Here is a 15,223-nt window from a genome sequence, read left to right on the forward strand (position 1 = left end):
AAGCTACTTCATTTCTCTGAGAAAGGGAAAAGCAATGGGAAAAATTGGAAAGAACAATGTCATCATTCAAGGTTTAATAGAGGAAGTGGGCAAATACATGAGATAACATGGGAAAGTGCTTTACAAACTGTGTATTCAGAGTGGGGATGAATGCTATCTAAAATGATAACATTGTTTCTGCCCCTTGACCACATTGTCTCTGTACCTCAGGGTTTTTGAAGTAAACTTTCTGCCAGGGTCAGAGCTGCCCCATGGAAAGGTTATACTGCCACCTTGTCTTTGCCTTTGTGCTCCCAACGCCTAGGTGTGGGAAGGTCAGCATTGGAAAACAGAAGTGGGAAATGGATCACAGCTCAAATCATGCACCATCCTCAGCATAGATAAGCTTGGCCCCAAATGCCCAGGCAGCTGAGGTTACGCCTCAGAAAGACTTGCAGACACACACCTGCACGATGAGCAGCTCTGCCAACCAGGGTGGGGCACCTGCCATTTCATGCCCATCTTTAGCCAAACTTGGCTACAATGTATTGTGCTAAGAGAGAAAAAAATAGTATCCCGGGCATTGGGGAAAAAACCTGGATTAGACCAAAATGGCTATTTTTAGGAGAAAAGATTATAAATGAGATTTATTTCTTCTATGTGCATTTCTACAAATTCATAAATTTAAATTTCAAAGTTGCTACCCTGAACACAGTTATCCTTTTGTGACCACATAAAAGCAGTCATAAAATACAATGAAAATTTTCATGTTTTGATGATTTTATATAAACTGCCTTCCTATCCCATCTGCAGTGTCACAGGGCTTGACAGGAGGAATAAAAAGAATGCTAGAAATCACAACTGTCATTATGAACAGAAGCTTGCCAGAGAGCAAACTCCACTCTGGGTCCCTGAGCGCAACCACCAGCTGCTTGTAATCTTTTAGAGACTGAATGCTCGTGTGCCCCTCTGCCCCCTCAAATTCACAAGTGGAAGCCCTAACTCCTCATGTGACTGAATTTGGAGACATGACCTTTTGGAGATAACTAAGTTTAAATAAGGTCGTAAGGATGGGGCCCTAATCCTAAAGGATGAGTGCCCTTGTCAGGAGAGACACCAGAGAACCCTCTCTCCTCCGTGTCTCCCTCCCTCCTCTTTCTCTCTCTCTCACTCTCCATTCCTCTCTTTCTTTCTCTCTCCACAGAGGAAGGGCTACTTGAGGACATAACAAGAAGACAGCTGTCTGAAAGCCAGGAGGAGAGCTCTGGCCAGCAAGAGAGCTCTCACCAGAAACCAAATCAGGGGGCACCTTGATCTTGGACTCCCAGTCTCCAGAACTGTGAGAAGTAAATTTCTGTCGCTTAAGCCCCCCAGCCTGTAGTATTTCCTTATGGCAACCCAAACAGACTAATTCATACAGGAATGCCCGGAGGTCCTGTGCCAGGCACCCTCAGGACCCAGCAGCTCTAGAATTCCAGGCAGTGCCTAGTTCTGCCCTGAACCTGGGCCCAAGGTCAGAGGCCTGAAGATGGAGCTGTGAGACAGAGGATCTCACAAAACCACAGTTATCCTCAGTATCCTTACTGCACAGCGCTTCCTGCAGGGTGAACCTAGATCCTTACATCTGCATCGACAATGTCAGCTTTAATTGTTGAGTTACCAAGTTTTAAAGGGCAGGAGTCACTGCAGTTGGTAACAAAGCATTGGTCCCATGACAGAGTCACTTCTGTTTCCTCTCCATCAAGTGCTATGTCACAAGTATGGCAGATTGCAGTGAGCAGGTATCACACACAGTGTCACATCAAATGATTTATTGAGAATGCCTTTACTTTCACACTAGGTAGTCAGGGTGAAATTTCACAATAAATGTCCATTTTTCCAAACCCTTGCTGTGATGAATACTTCCAGGTCTTCTAGTGGTAAAAAAAAAACCCACAAGTTTCAACTCACTTTTAAATTAGTTTATACTCACTGCTTACATTGATTTTTCTTCTGCTACATAGCCAAAAAAATTAATGTTATGTCAAATTCAAGTTTCTTTTCCATTCAGTTCTAAATCATTAAAATAACTTTCAGGGAAGTTTTGGTCACTTTTTAAATTACTAGAACACAGTCCTTCTTAAATCACAGATCAATCCCCTGCTGGCAGGAAAAAATTCAGGGATTTAGGAATCGACCTCTGAGATTAAAGAGTGGGCTTCATCACTTATGAGCTGTGCGGCGCCGTCTCAGGAAAGGTAATGTTGGTTTCATCAGCTGTTAACACAGAGGCAATAGTCCCGAGGCTCTGCCTGACTCTACAGAGGTGTTGGGACACACCAAACCTCACACTCTTCCTTGGTTTCAAACCGGTTTGCATTGCCCCCACAGCTGCCATACCAGAACGGTTGGCAAGCCCGCTCCTTCCTGTTATAGTACCATTTTAGGATGTACTCCTGGCATTCGCCTTCCACTGGATCCAGAAAACAAGGACCTGCGACGAAACAAATGCGGAGAGTTGGATTTTCTGTATGAGCATGACAGGAGAGGAGCAATGGTTTGGTGTTGCAGACTTGGAAACAAAGCCGAGCCTCACTACCCACTGGCTGTATGACCTTGAGTGTGGGGGGCTCCTCCCACAGGGCAACCCCCCCCAGCCGCCACAGATGAGAATAAGTCTACCAAGACATGATCTACTTGGGGAGGCAAGGTGGCCGATCTCTCAAAGGAGAAGGGCCAAGAGCCTTTTCCTCAGTGGGCTTTTATTGGGTTCATTTTGCACAGGTAAATACAGGTAAAGCTCATCAATCATTGTCAGGCAGTAACATCAAACAATAGATAACATACAAAGAACTCTGAGGGCTTATTCTGAGTCAGGGTCAGTTGGCTAAAGGGCTATAAAACTTTGGGAAACAAACTCATTTCATGCTTGGACCCTTATCAGAAAACTGAGGGCATTCTTAGCAAAGCAGGTTTCACAGGGTTTTATGTATTCTTCCTTAAGCCTGATCCCCCTGGGGAATCCAGCCTTTCCAGAACAGGACTGCACCACCCGGTGTCATTGTTTCAGGCTTAAATCAGGCAGGGGAGTAAGGCAGCCAAGAGATTAGAAGACTTCTTGCAGACAAAGTGAGGACTCAGGCTATGTCAAAGCTGAGGGGCGGGGGTCTATCACCCCCTTTTTCCATAGCCCTCCAAGTCCTTCCCTTTGGGCCTCTTCGTGACCATGCCTATCTTAGGTCATCCCTCCCTGGAGGAATCTTACCCGTCATTGGCTAACCAGTCATCCACTCAGGGCCAAGCAGGGTGAAGTAAAGGGGGCAGAGGTGGCGCCCCTGCCAGGGAGATAAGCTTTGTCTCCTTAGTGGCTTATGGTCCCAAGGTCTCTGGCTCAGCCTTAGCCATGGGGGTTACAGCTTCTGAAACCAGGCAGGGTGCTTCCCAACACTTGAGCAAGTGACTTCACCTTTCTGAGCCTCAGTTTCCTGAACCATCGAAGCAACATTGTAAAAAAACCTTCCTCACAAGTTTGGTGTAAGGTGTCACAAGACGGATGTGAAAGGTATAATACAGTTACAACTATTATTTTGCATAGTACCTAACACATGGCAGATACACCAAACAATGTATTAACGAGTGAGTGAGTGAATGAATAAATCTTTCTGAGACTGAGAACTCCTTAGTTGCTTATTACTATTTCCCTCTATTTTAAAACCATCTCAATCCCTTGCCTAATCTCAAAGCCTTCTAATAACCTGAGCAAATCCAGTTTATGTATTAGTACTTATTGTACTTTGACACTTGCCCAAGAAGTTAATATAACTGTTACAAGAAAAACATGACGGTCCTGAAAAAATGAAAAAAGCGCTGAGAATCAACAAGTCACAACAGAGCAAAATGTGGCAACATGGAATCGTAAATGGGGCGTTAATTTTTCCAATTGTTCTTGTTTCAGGCCTGCCCCGCAGCACAGAACAGTGGTGTCCTCCAAGCAGCTTCCCCCTGGGCCTTCCAATCCTTCCAAATAAAGAAGATGTTGTCTTCAGAAAGCAAGAGTTAAAACTTGTGGTCTGCTCCTGGAAAGCTTCCTACTCACCTCCATTAGTATAATCAGCACAGACTAGTTTTCTTGAAGGAGGGACCAGACGCACCGGGCCCAGGAGGAAGAGATACACTCAGTGAGGTAAAGAATGGTCCTGCGCCTTGAACAAGCCCATTAGAATTGGCCTTCTGCATGACTCTGATGCTGGGGTGGGGGGCCGGGGTAAGAGAGTAAGCAGTGAGGGCTCAGGAGAAGGAGCCAGAGCAAAGGCTCCTCCCAAAACTTATCAGAGTCAACAGAAAAACACTCCACTGGTGAACTTTTGACCGTACTCTGTAGGCTCAACAAAACAATTTGGGGCTCGGCAACTAGCTGGCACCAACCTGTACCATTACAAACTGATTCTAAACTGACAAGCCAAGGACTTGTTTAAGTAGATCATTATTTTCCCTAGTGATACTTTGTGACTTTTGCCTTTAGAAGCTCCACCCTTGCCTTCAATCTGGGAGACGATCAAACGGGGGCTGCTTCTCCTGGATTATTTTCCCAGAGCAGCGCTGTCCAGCAGAACTTTCTGCAGTGAGGGAAATGTCCTGTATCTGTATTGTCCAATACAGTAGCCAGTGCCCATGCGGCTATCGGGTATCTGAAATGTGGCTATTGCAACCCAAACGGAATTTTCAGTTTTGTTTAATTTCCAATTATTTTATACTTAAATAGCTGATGTGGCTAGTAGTTGGTCAGCAGAGCTGAGGGAAGTGAACCCTAAACACTTAAACTCTTATCTCTAAGGCATTCTTTGCAACCTAAGGAAGCCTCAGAGTCTTAAGTTTTCTTTTACCAGCATAATATGGCATTGGGGGGTAAGCAAGTTTTCACCCAAGTAATTACCATTAGCCCCCAATTTTACACTTGCGTTATTTTTGCAACATGAGTGTTAACTTTTGCCTTCTCGGAAGAATTCTGCAGCAGCAATCAGTTTTCCTCAAGCCCGTGGAATACAGGAATGGAGAAAGGAGAGGAGAGAGATGAGAGCTGGATCGGTATGAAGAACAGCTACAATGAAGCTGCATTGTGCCTGGGCTGGTTCTCTCTCCTGGTATATATATCTCACCATGTAGCTCTACTTGGAAGAAAAAGCAAAAAAAAAAGGATCTGTGTGCTTTGGCAATAACACTGAAATTGAAAAGTATACCAGGATCAGCCTGGCTTCTATGACAAGAAACGACATTTAATTCTTCACAAGTAGGTACAATGAAAGGTTGCAGGCACTATGGCAGAATTTGATTTAAGACACAGGGGCACAAAGGAGGCCATGAAAATTTAAGACTATGTGGGGGCCAGAAAGGATTCTTAAGCAGAAGTGAAACTTGACCTGAGTATTAAAAGACGAGTAGATGTAATCCAGGGGGACAGTGTGCAGAGGGTGCAAATGGACAGATGAGCATGAGCAGTGACATGAAGACTTGGAATAAAGAGCAGGGCGTAAGGGGCAATTGCAAATAGCACAAAAGGTAGATGTAGGGAAGTGGAAGCCAGTAGGCCCCAGAGGACACAGCAGGGACTGACCGCAGAGACCTGTGTGCCTCATCCAGGCATCTGAGCATTACCTTACAAACCATCGGGAAATAAAGAAGAGAAACGACATGACCAGGTTTCCATTGTAGAAGAATTAATCTGGTGTTTAGAATGGAGTTGGAAGGAGGACAAATCGGAAGAAACGAAACCCGTTAGACAGCACTGCAATTACACTTGAGGCGAAAGCCAAGGGATGAAGAGGGAAGGTTGTGGGAAAGGGGATGGATCAGAGATGCTGAGGAGGAAGTCACACCAGGATGTGGTCACCAGTTGGAGGCAGGAGGTGAGGAGACAACTAGTGATGTTTGGGTTTTGGCTTTCCAATACTAGGCCATTGGGGGTTCATTCCAGTAAAGGAGGAGAAGGTTTGAATGGGAAGGATGAGTCCAGTTTGTTTAGCTGAGTTTGTCTGAGATGACTGCGGGCATGTGCAAGGGTGCCGTCCGGAGGGTGGTTGATCGGAAATACTGGTCTGCAGCTCAGGAGAGTTAAGGATGGAAGCTACGAATTCGGAGTCATCTGTACAGAGGGGCCAGCTGGAGTCACGGTAGGAAAGCTTGCCCCAGTGGTACGTGTAGCGTCCTTAGAGGATGGAAGACCGAACCTTGGGGAAGGCATTACAGGTGTAGGACCCCTCATTTGCATAAATCCCTTCTAAATAAATATTCCCTTTTGAATTTAATTTTAATAATTTTATATTCTTTTCTTAAGGAGGGTCCCTAAATAGTATAAACCTCAGGTTCCATAAAACCTGGATCTCTCTGTGGGGATGGACCTGGAAAGAGGAGCCCACAAACATGGACCAACCAGCAGTAGAACAAGATGAAAATACCTCTGAAGCCAAAAGAGGAGAGGGCTTAAAGAGGAAGACAACAGCCAACAGTGGCCGCATCCAAGGAGCTCAAGTCCCTGAGGTCTGAAAGAGCCCCTTGGGGTTTTTGATAGTTGGGAACAGTTGAAGACGAGGGACTGGTGTTTTCTCTGACTGGAGGGCAGGTAGACAGGGTGTACACCAATACAGGAAGTTGCACCTGGCCACTTTTCTTTCTTTTAAAAGCAAAAAAATAAGGACACCAGCTAAAGAAAAGAGACAAGCAGGAAGGAGCTGGAGGAGGTGGTGGAGATTTAGAATAGCCTTGGAATGCAGTGGGAGAAGAAATGGTCAGAGCCAAGCTACAGAGCGGGTGAGAGATTTTGGGAACCTTCAGGCCTCAGTTTTTGTCTGTGAATAGAACTGGATTAGATGACCACTAAGCTCTCCTCTACCTCTTTCACCTTGAGTTAGTGGGAAGGAATGCCTTAGAGCAGTGGTTCTCACTCTTGGTTGCTCAGTGGGGGAATTACTGGGCAAGCCCCCCACCAGCGATGCTGATTGAATTGGTCTGGGATGAGGTAGAGGTACTGAGAATTAGGGGTTTCTAATCTACAGCCAATACTAAAAATCACTGCCTTAGTAAGATTATCTGAGAATATTTTATACTGAGAATAGAACAATCAACAAGGTAAGTTTTTCGATGCTTAATTTTTAGGCTAAAGAGCACAATATTACTGTCCCTACTGAGAGTGCCCGTTCCTCTACCTGGTTTGGTTATTTGTTTGCTTTGGAATCTAAGAGGTAGAACACATCAGCCTCTTAATACCTAGCTTGGATTGTATGCTTACTCTGTGACAAACACATAAATCAACAAACTTCATTCTCAAAACAACCCTATGAGAAAGGTATACGCATAATCCCCACTTTACAGATCATAAAACTGAGCCACAGAGAGCTACATAACTTTCCCATGGCCACTTCACTAGCGGCCCCTGATAGGGGACCATCGAGGCACATTTGAAACTCTGGCCCAGGCCCTGGCCGGGTAGCTCGGTTGCTTAGAACGTCCTCCTGATACACCAAGATGGTGGGCTTGGTCCCTGGTCAGGGCATATACAGGAACCAACCAATGAATGCATAAATAAGTGGAACAACAAAAACTGATCTCTTTCTTTCTCTCTCTCTCAAATCAATCTAAAAAATAAAAATAAAATAGAGTAGAATAAAATAAAATACCTCTGGGCAATTATCTCTCATTTAACCTAAGCAGGACTGACCACATCACTCACTAGACACTCTTCTGGCCACCTTTTCCCTGCATTTTAAAAACTTCAGAGTCTGGGGAGAAAAGGCATACAACTGCAATTGAATAACAATAAAAATTTAAAAAACAAACAAACTTCCGAGTCCAATCCCTCCAAATCTGTTTCTAAAGTGGTCAATGTTTTGCTCATTTTGTGGAACCCATGTAAGAGGTCACGTGGCGTTTGTATTATGACATGCTACGATCCTAAACCAATGCTACAGTTGTTTTAGATGGACTCAAACCTTCCTGAAACTTGGTCAGAACCTCTGTGGCCTCCCATAGATGAAGGAGCCTTGAAAACAAGCCAGTGGGTTTTCCCTCAAGGTTGGGAGGATGTTGCCACTTCTGCAATAGATCATTGCATCTCCACAATTTAATACGGACAATTCACAGGGTGTGCCCCATCATACTCTTTAAAATAGCTTCCATTCAGCTCCAGTTCTACATTCAAGGGAAAGCTAGCCTTTACACGTGTTCTTATTCATTTCTTCGGCGGCATGCAAGAATTTGTGCATTTGGAAGGAAAGTATATAAAGCTAAAATTTGCATGGTAACACAGTACACAGTCATTTTTTTAAGATAAAGATTTTAAAAAGTGAACTCAACCATTTTTCTTTTGTTTTGCAGACATTTCTCGTTCATCTTCCTCAGTGGCATATCTGTTCTTTTCATCGTTTTCAAGTGCTTCTTTCTGAGTTACAGATGTCATCATGGCTGTTCTGTTCTCCTCTAGAAAAAAGTCTGTTGCTTCAGGGGCTCCCAAATCAGCGGCCAGGCCAGATATGCCACTCCAGTGCTCGAGCCACCTGTATAGAAACAGTCCCTGTCAAATGCATAACTGAACCAGGAGAACTGAGAGGTTCAATTTCCAACTGATATTTCTGGGCTCAGTAAGCTTTAGGTTTGGGCATTTCCCAATGGCTTTGTTATCACGGTGGCTACCTTCTTAGGTTTGCGGAGGTGTTTGGACAAAAGTAACAATAACATGTTTGGCATTATTGATTTTACTTCTTTGGACCTGGGCTTCAAAGATGAGCGATGGGGTGGACAGGAATTTTTTAATTTTGCTTTTATGCACTTATGTGCTCTTTGAGTGTTTTCTATCGGTCCTGTATTACTCTTAAGGAAAGAAAGACCAAGCCATATCAAAGCTGTGAAACACAGAAGCACCCAAGTCCCAATAGTTTGGGTAAGGTCAAGGACTGGCATTGCCTGTGACCTTTCTCTGGGGAGACAGTACAGTCTCCTGCAGGGGACAGAGCTACGCAACAACTTCAGCTCTGCCCTCGGCCTACCTCTTGACAAGCCTGTGTGATTGCAGCCGAGTGTCCCCTCGGCTGGGGCCCCCACATTCTTCACTGAGCTCTGGGGGTGGGTACTGATTTGCTCCACCTAAAAATAAAACGTAAAAGTCAAACCAAATCTAATAAAATAGTGTAAAACAAATATAAGTAACCATAGAGTAAAATAAGGCATAAAAACAAAATATTATCCATTAACACAAAAAAACTTAAGACATAAAATAAAATCAAATAAAGCATAAAGTAAAATATACAATAAAGCAAAAATAAACAAAACAAAATAAAAATAAAACAAAACATAAAACAAAATATCCACTGATCAAAAAGATGTAAAATAAATTCAAGCAAGGCATAAAATAAATACAAAAACAAAAGCAAATAAAAAATTAAAAAAGCATAAAATTATAGCATCCTATTATAGAAGTAAAGTAAAAACACAACATAAAAGAATATAAGAAAACATAAAATTCAACCTAACATAATAAAACAAAAAATAAAGTAAAATGAAATTAAAGCAGACTAGAAAAGTGACTCATTCAGCCTTCTTCTCCCTCAAAGAATCACTAAGCCATCAGCCCTATATTCCAAATCTCTCCTCCACCTCCTACAACGATAGGGGACCTAAGTTCTAGGGTCACGCAGTTCACTAGTAGCCAAAAGAGGATGAGAACCGAATCACTGATCTCTGTACCTCTGGAAATGGAGAAGCACAAATGCTGTGTCATTCTAAGATGTCCTTCAGACTCCCTTTTATTCCTTCGGTATTAAGGGTCAGATGTCCCTCAAGGCTCCCGACAGGATGTCACACCCACTTACAAACAGAGAAACTGGTGTCTCCCAGCAAGGAGGGCAAGAAGGCCTCACAGATCACAACGAGGCACCCCGCTCATGACTTGTTTTGGACAAAGCCCAAGACAAACTCCTGGAAATGTGACCAGGATAATACCCATTCCTGAATCCCAACAGTCTCCACGATCACGTGAGGGAGGCAACTTTGGTACTGGTTGCCTAGGAATTTGTTTCAATGAGTTCTGATTGGAGGTAAGGGCACTAGGACAAGACTGCACCATCAGTGTGCCCCTTAACCTTCACTGCTGGAGGTTAAGGTTCATCCACCCAGCCAGAGGTGGGAGACCCTGGACTCCTTTCAGGCAAGTCCCTGAAATATAAATGTCATAAACTCTCACTGCTCAAGGTGTGGTCCATGAACTTGCAGCATCGGCATCACTTGGGTGCTTGTTAAACATGCAAAATCTCAGGCTCCAGCTCAGACCTACTGAATCAGAATCCACATTTTAACAAGATCCTCAGGAGATGTGTGTGCGTGTTAAAATTTGAGAAGCGCTGCTATACACTGCTGGATTCTCGAGTCTGGATTACAGGAAATAGTAATAGCTACAACTGTGCCTCATATTTTCACATCATTGGTGCTTTCAAAGGCCCTCCATGCACATATTTGAATGTAGGCTTCACAAATTAGAGACTGTAATTCTCACTTTGGTAAATGAGAAAATCGAGAGGTTAGATGGAAACCTGGGGCCTCCCAACCACCAGCTGGTAAGAAAGCAGCACTAGGCTTGGCACAGTGTGAGAGCAATGATAGCTCAGTGTTTTCAGGAAACGGGGTGCTCTCTAGAGGCCCCCCAGAGGCTGTGGGGCTGCTTGTACCTCAGCAAGGATGAAGGTTCAGTGGGCCCCTGTTTGCCCAAATGCCAGGCTATGTAAGTATTTCTCCCCACCCCAGCCCGCACAGGGCATCCCCAGTGCTCAGGGACTGCTCACTTTTTAGGAGGTTCAGGAAGGCCCGCGTGAAGCCCTGGGCGTAGTCCATCTCTCGGTCTGAGATCCCCTCCAGGCGCAGCAGGTGCTGCTCAGAGGGGGTGCTGGCCACCTGAACCAGCTCAGCCAGCTCATGGGTTCCCACGCCGGGGCCCAAGGCCAGCACAAATAGGGTGATCCCCTTGCACTTGGCCTCCAAGGACAGAGTCCTAAGCTTCTCCCGGTCCCAGCTGCTGGTCTCACTGGCCACAATGGCGAAGAGAACCTGTGCCCTCCTGGGCAGGGGGGCTGCCAAGAGCACCTTCTCTAGTGTCCATTCGAGAGCGTGACCCAGAGCTGGGGCTCCCTGCAGGGGGTGGCCCGCAGCCTCATGGATGTGCCTCTGCATCTGTGTCCGGTGGCCATAGGAAGTCAGAAGAAAACCCTCAAGTACAGGCGGGTGTCCTGCTCCCGGCCAGAAGCCTGGAGTCGTGTGCATCACCAGAGCCACACGCACCCCGTAGAGGGACGCATTCGGCTGCGCAGCCACCTCCAGGTTGTTGAGCGTGGCATCCACTAGACTCAACGCAGCATAGTACGTATCGACTCCAACGCCGTGGGAACTATCCACCACGAATGCCACGTCCATGTCCATCGCCAGGGGGCCAGGCATGCCCGACCTGCACTCCAGGGCTGGTTGGCACTTGTCTGGGAAGGAACGGTGGGGAGAGGCCAGAGTTACCAAACCCATTTCCAGACTCTCAGTAAGGGTAGCCTCTGCTGGGCGCTATTTGCATCGTATTGACAAAGCCAGCAGACGTGTGCTGTAAGTAAATGCTCATTTTTCAGAAGAAAGAATTGAGGCGATCAGATTTCACACTTAATGTTTTGTTTTATTTAAGATTTTTTAAATTAAATTAAATTTATTTTATTTTTAGATAGATGGGAAGGGAGGGAGAAAGAGAGGGAGAGAAACATCAATGTGTGGTTGCCTCTCACATGCCTCCTACTGGGGATGTGGCCTGCAACCCAGGTATGTGCCCTGACTGGGAATCAAACTGGTGACCCTTTGGTTCACAGGCCGAGCTCAATCCCCTGAGCCATGCCAGCCGGGGCATCACACTTAATGATTTTAACCACTACCCCATACGACTTCTTAATCATTAGGTTCACAGACGTCTGCCTGGTTCAGTCCATGTCCTACCCCTTACTGGGTCTGTGGCCTCGGGAAAATTACTCAGCCTTCCCACTGCCTCAGTCTCGTCATCTGTCAGACAGACACAATGACGATAATAACAGTACCTCCCTTGTGAGGTTTAACTTTAAAAAATGAATTAATATGTGTAACTGCTCAGAACAATGCCCGGTTCAGCAAAAGCTCAAGCTCAGCAAATACCAGCTAGGTCTGCGCTTCTACAGGAGAGGGAACTGAGGCCCAGAGAGACGATGTGTCAAATGAAATGATGGATGTGAAAGCAGTTCATCAATTATAATATACTCTGCAAATGGCAATTACTGCATGTGACTTGACCGAGTTCTCAGGACCAAACCTCTCAGGGCAGTGTTAGGTCTTTGTGGGATCAAGAAGAGGGAACAATTAAATCCCCTTGTGACTTCACCAATAGGACTCACTGTAGCCCTGGGTGATGTGGGGTTGGGTGAGAGCCCTCCACAAGTGGGCAGGCATGGGTTTCAGCACTAGGCTTTCTCCGGCACAGGCTAGTATGAGGTGTGGGATAGAGCGGTCAAGACTGAAGGCACAGAGACACTGAATGACTTTCCAATATCCCGCTGGTGGTCAATGGCAAGTCCAGGCCTAAACCAGGACTCTTCATTCTTGGTTCAGTGGTCTGCCCTTCACACTAAGGTGCCACTAAGGATGGAACATGAGCCCTGCCATCTACAGGAACCGGGCAGGACAGGTAAGTAAGCAGAGCAGGCCAGAGGTAAGGCAATAGGGAGGGGAAGGAAATGTGGGTCACTAGCAGACATGTGCCCCCCAAAAGGCTGGTAGGCACAACTCAGCTCTGGCTGACTGTGGCCACATGGGAACCCAGCACCTGAGATTCTCCAGACTAGACTAGTCTGACTTCCTTGGAAAAATTGGTCATCCAGAATTAGTAGGAAATTCCCAGATTCTAAAACTCTACACATACCAAGAAAATACACATCTGCAGAACAGATCTGGCCTGTGGCCACCAAATAATTCATCTATTCTGAAAACATTGGTCTGATCGGAAACGCTGTCCAGACTCACCGTAGCAGAGAACACAGCGGGCCACGCGCTCCACATCCTGCTGGCTCTTAGTCGCCCAGGTGAACAGGTGAAATCTGTTGGTTTCATCCATCTAATCCAAACACAAATTTGCCACTTACTTAATTAAATTGCAGGCCATGATTTTTTCCAATTCAGATGAGCAAAACATTAATATGATATTTTTTAAAAAGAATATATAATTATATGAACTTCTGTGTATATGTAATTTCGCATTACCCATTACAGCCATTTATATTCATTAAGTTCTCTGGTTCTAACCTGGAGGTTGGACTGTCATTGGTGTGGGTACATGAGCCGTGGGTCCTCAGACTCCCAGTGTGTGTAAAACTCAGCCAGTGCCATGTTGCGCTGGAATGAGGGTAAGGGAGTTCAGGGCTCGGTCATTTGTAAATTCCATAAATTTTTAGTGATGGCCCACAGTTTGCAGGGCGCAGTGTGGTGGGAGTTATAAACATGAACGGTGCCTCCCTTTAGGGAGGTGGTCATATGAGTCACACACCATTAGATTGGAAAGAGGCAGAGACCTAAGGGAGGCCTTTCCAGAGTATTCCTGGTATTCAGAGTTGAAACATATCAAAACCAGAAGGCAGAAGTGAGGAGAAATCAGGGAAGGCTCTGTAGGGATGATAAATCTGTTCATCTTCTTCACTTAACCTTTCCAATTAGGATTATTTAATAGCCAACATCAAGGTTGAAAAACAAAATATTAATAAAAACAATAATAAATCCAACAAGGTCCATGTGCCAAGTGGCTGGATAATCAACAAACCCATTCCCTCTTCTTCCTAGGCCACAACGACACTGCATTTCCCACCCTCCTCCGCAGTTAATTGGACCGTATGTTTGGGGTCTCACCAATTAGTGATGTATGCCATTTCTAGTGCACGCGGTACACTCCATTGCTTCCTTGGCCCTCATCTGCCAGCCAGATGTAGAGGATCCAGAAAAAGGCTTTGAGGTCGAAGGGTATGATGAGGGCCACTAATAGAAGGGACCCAGGTCCTGAAATGCCTACACGCAGTAAACCCGCTCCTCCCCTCCACACACACACCCACGGTCCCACATGCATTTGTGATAGGTGGCAGAAATAATACTTGATTGTATTAAGCCACTGAGACTTGGGCATGAATGATTTCACGGTTAACCTGCCCTGACTAATACAGACTATTTGCACCTCATGATGGAATTACAATTGCTTTCCGACTATGTCTCTCAGGAATTGAGGTGTGGTTGGCAAAGAGGAGAATATCTAAGCCTAGTCATGTCCAATCTTTTCGTCCAGTCTCTGTCAAATCACATAGGACGGGGCTCCACTGAAGGTCACTTCCTCCTCCTTCAACCTGAGGCCTGGACCAAGCAAGCTCTGGACCCCCCTCTGGCAGCAAGGTCCCAGGCATATGAAGATGTCATGCTAGCCCCCAGAGTCATACACAGGCAGGGGTACTTTGAAAAAGAACTTTCTGTCACATATACTCCAAAAAGAGCGCTTGACTTTTTCTGTTTAGGACTGTAGCATATCCCACACACTCTCCCGGAGTGAGCTTACTTAAAGGAAAAACCCTTGCTGGGCAAGAAATATAAAGTTAGACTTTTGTTTATGCTGATGTGACACCGAAAAAAGAAGACCCAGACATTAGGACTTCCCTAAGTCTCCTGAGAAGAAAGGTGAAATGCCTCCTCTCGTGCTCTTCATATGGCAAAAGCAGCCTAAATTATGCTTTTTCCTGACTTAGAAATTCAAATCAATCAAGACTGATTAAGCAGCTACAACATAAAAGTGTTAACAAGCCATGTGGAGATACAAGAATGTCATAGTCACACCTTCAAAGAGTTTAAGTGGAAAGACAGACTATTTTCAAGAGAGTGATCTAACTATATTTTAGGAACACAGAAAGGGGATACAAATTTAAAGGGAAGGGATAGAGAGAATCTGATGAAGATAATAGCATCTGGTACTTTTGAAAGAATGAGTAGGACATTTGCCTTGCAAAGAAGCAGGGAAAAGCATTACAGTGTGGAGGCACAGCATGTACAAAGGCCCAGAGGTAGGCCGGTTATCTTTAGACTTCTTCTCAATGCTCCCGCTCCCCAGAGATTAAACAACACCCACCTCCAATGTGTGGCTACACAGCACATCTGAAAGCCTGAAACTCCTTGCCAGACGGAGGAGGCTGACATGAAATATGAG

The 15,223-nt window shown here is 45.3% G+C and overlaps 1 protein-coding gene across 8 annotated transcripts in view; it reads right to left on the bottom strand.

The window, feature by feature from the left end:
- Positions 1-1,710: 1,710 nt before the first annotated feature.
- Positions 1,711-15,223, bottom strand: part of LOC112309556 (collagen alpha-4(VI) chain) — a 131,944-nt gene continuing 118,431 nt past the window's right edge. For all 8 annotated transcript variants that reach the window (XM_053930296.1, XM_053930298.1, XM_053930292.1 and 5 more), the window contains 5 exons: positions 13,015-13,105; positions 10,782-11,465; positions 8,994-9,090; positions 8,305-8,504; positions 1,711-2,452 (listed from right to left, as the gene is read on the bottom strand). In XM_053930296.1, coding sequence (XP_053786271.1) covers positions 2,277-2,452; positions 8,305-8,504; positions 8,994-9,090; positions 10,782-11,465; positions 13,015-13,105 — 1,248 coding nt within the window. In that variant the 3' untranslated portion in view covers positions 1,711-2,276. The remainder of the gene's footprint in view (positions 2,453-8,304; positions 8,505-8,993; positions 9,091-10,781; positions 11,466-13,014; positions 13,106-15,223) is intronic.

The sequence above is a fragment of the Desmodus rotundus genome, chromosome 8, assembly GCF_022682495.2.
Source record: "Desmodus rotundus isolate HL8 chromosome 8, HLdesRot8A.1, whole genome shotgun sequence".
Classification (NCBI taxonomy): Eukaryota; Metazoa; Chordata; class Mammalia; order Chiroptera; family Phyllostomidae; genus Desmodus; species Desmodus rotundus.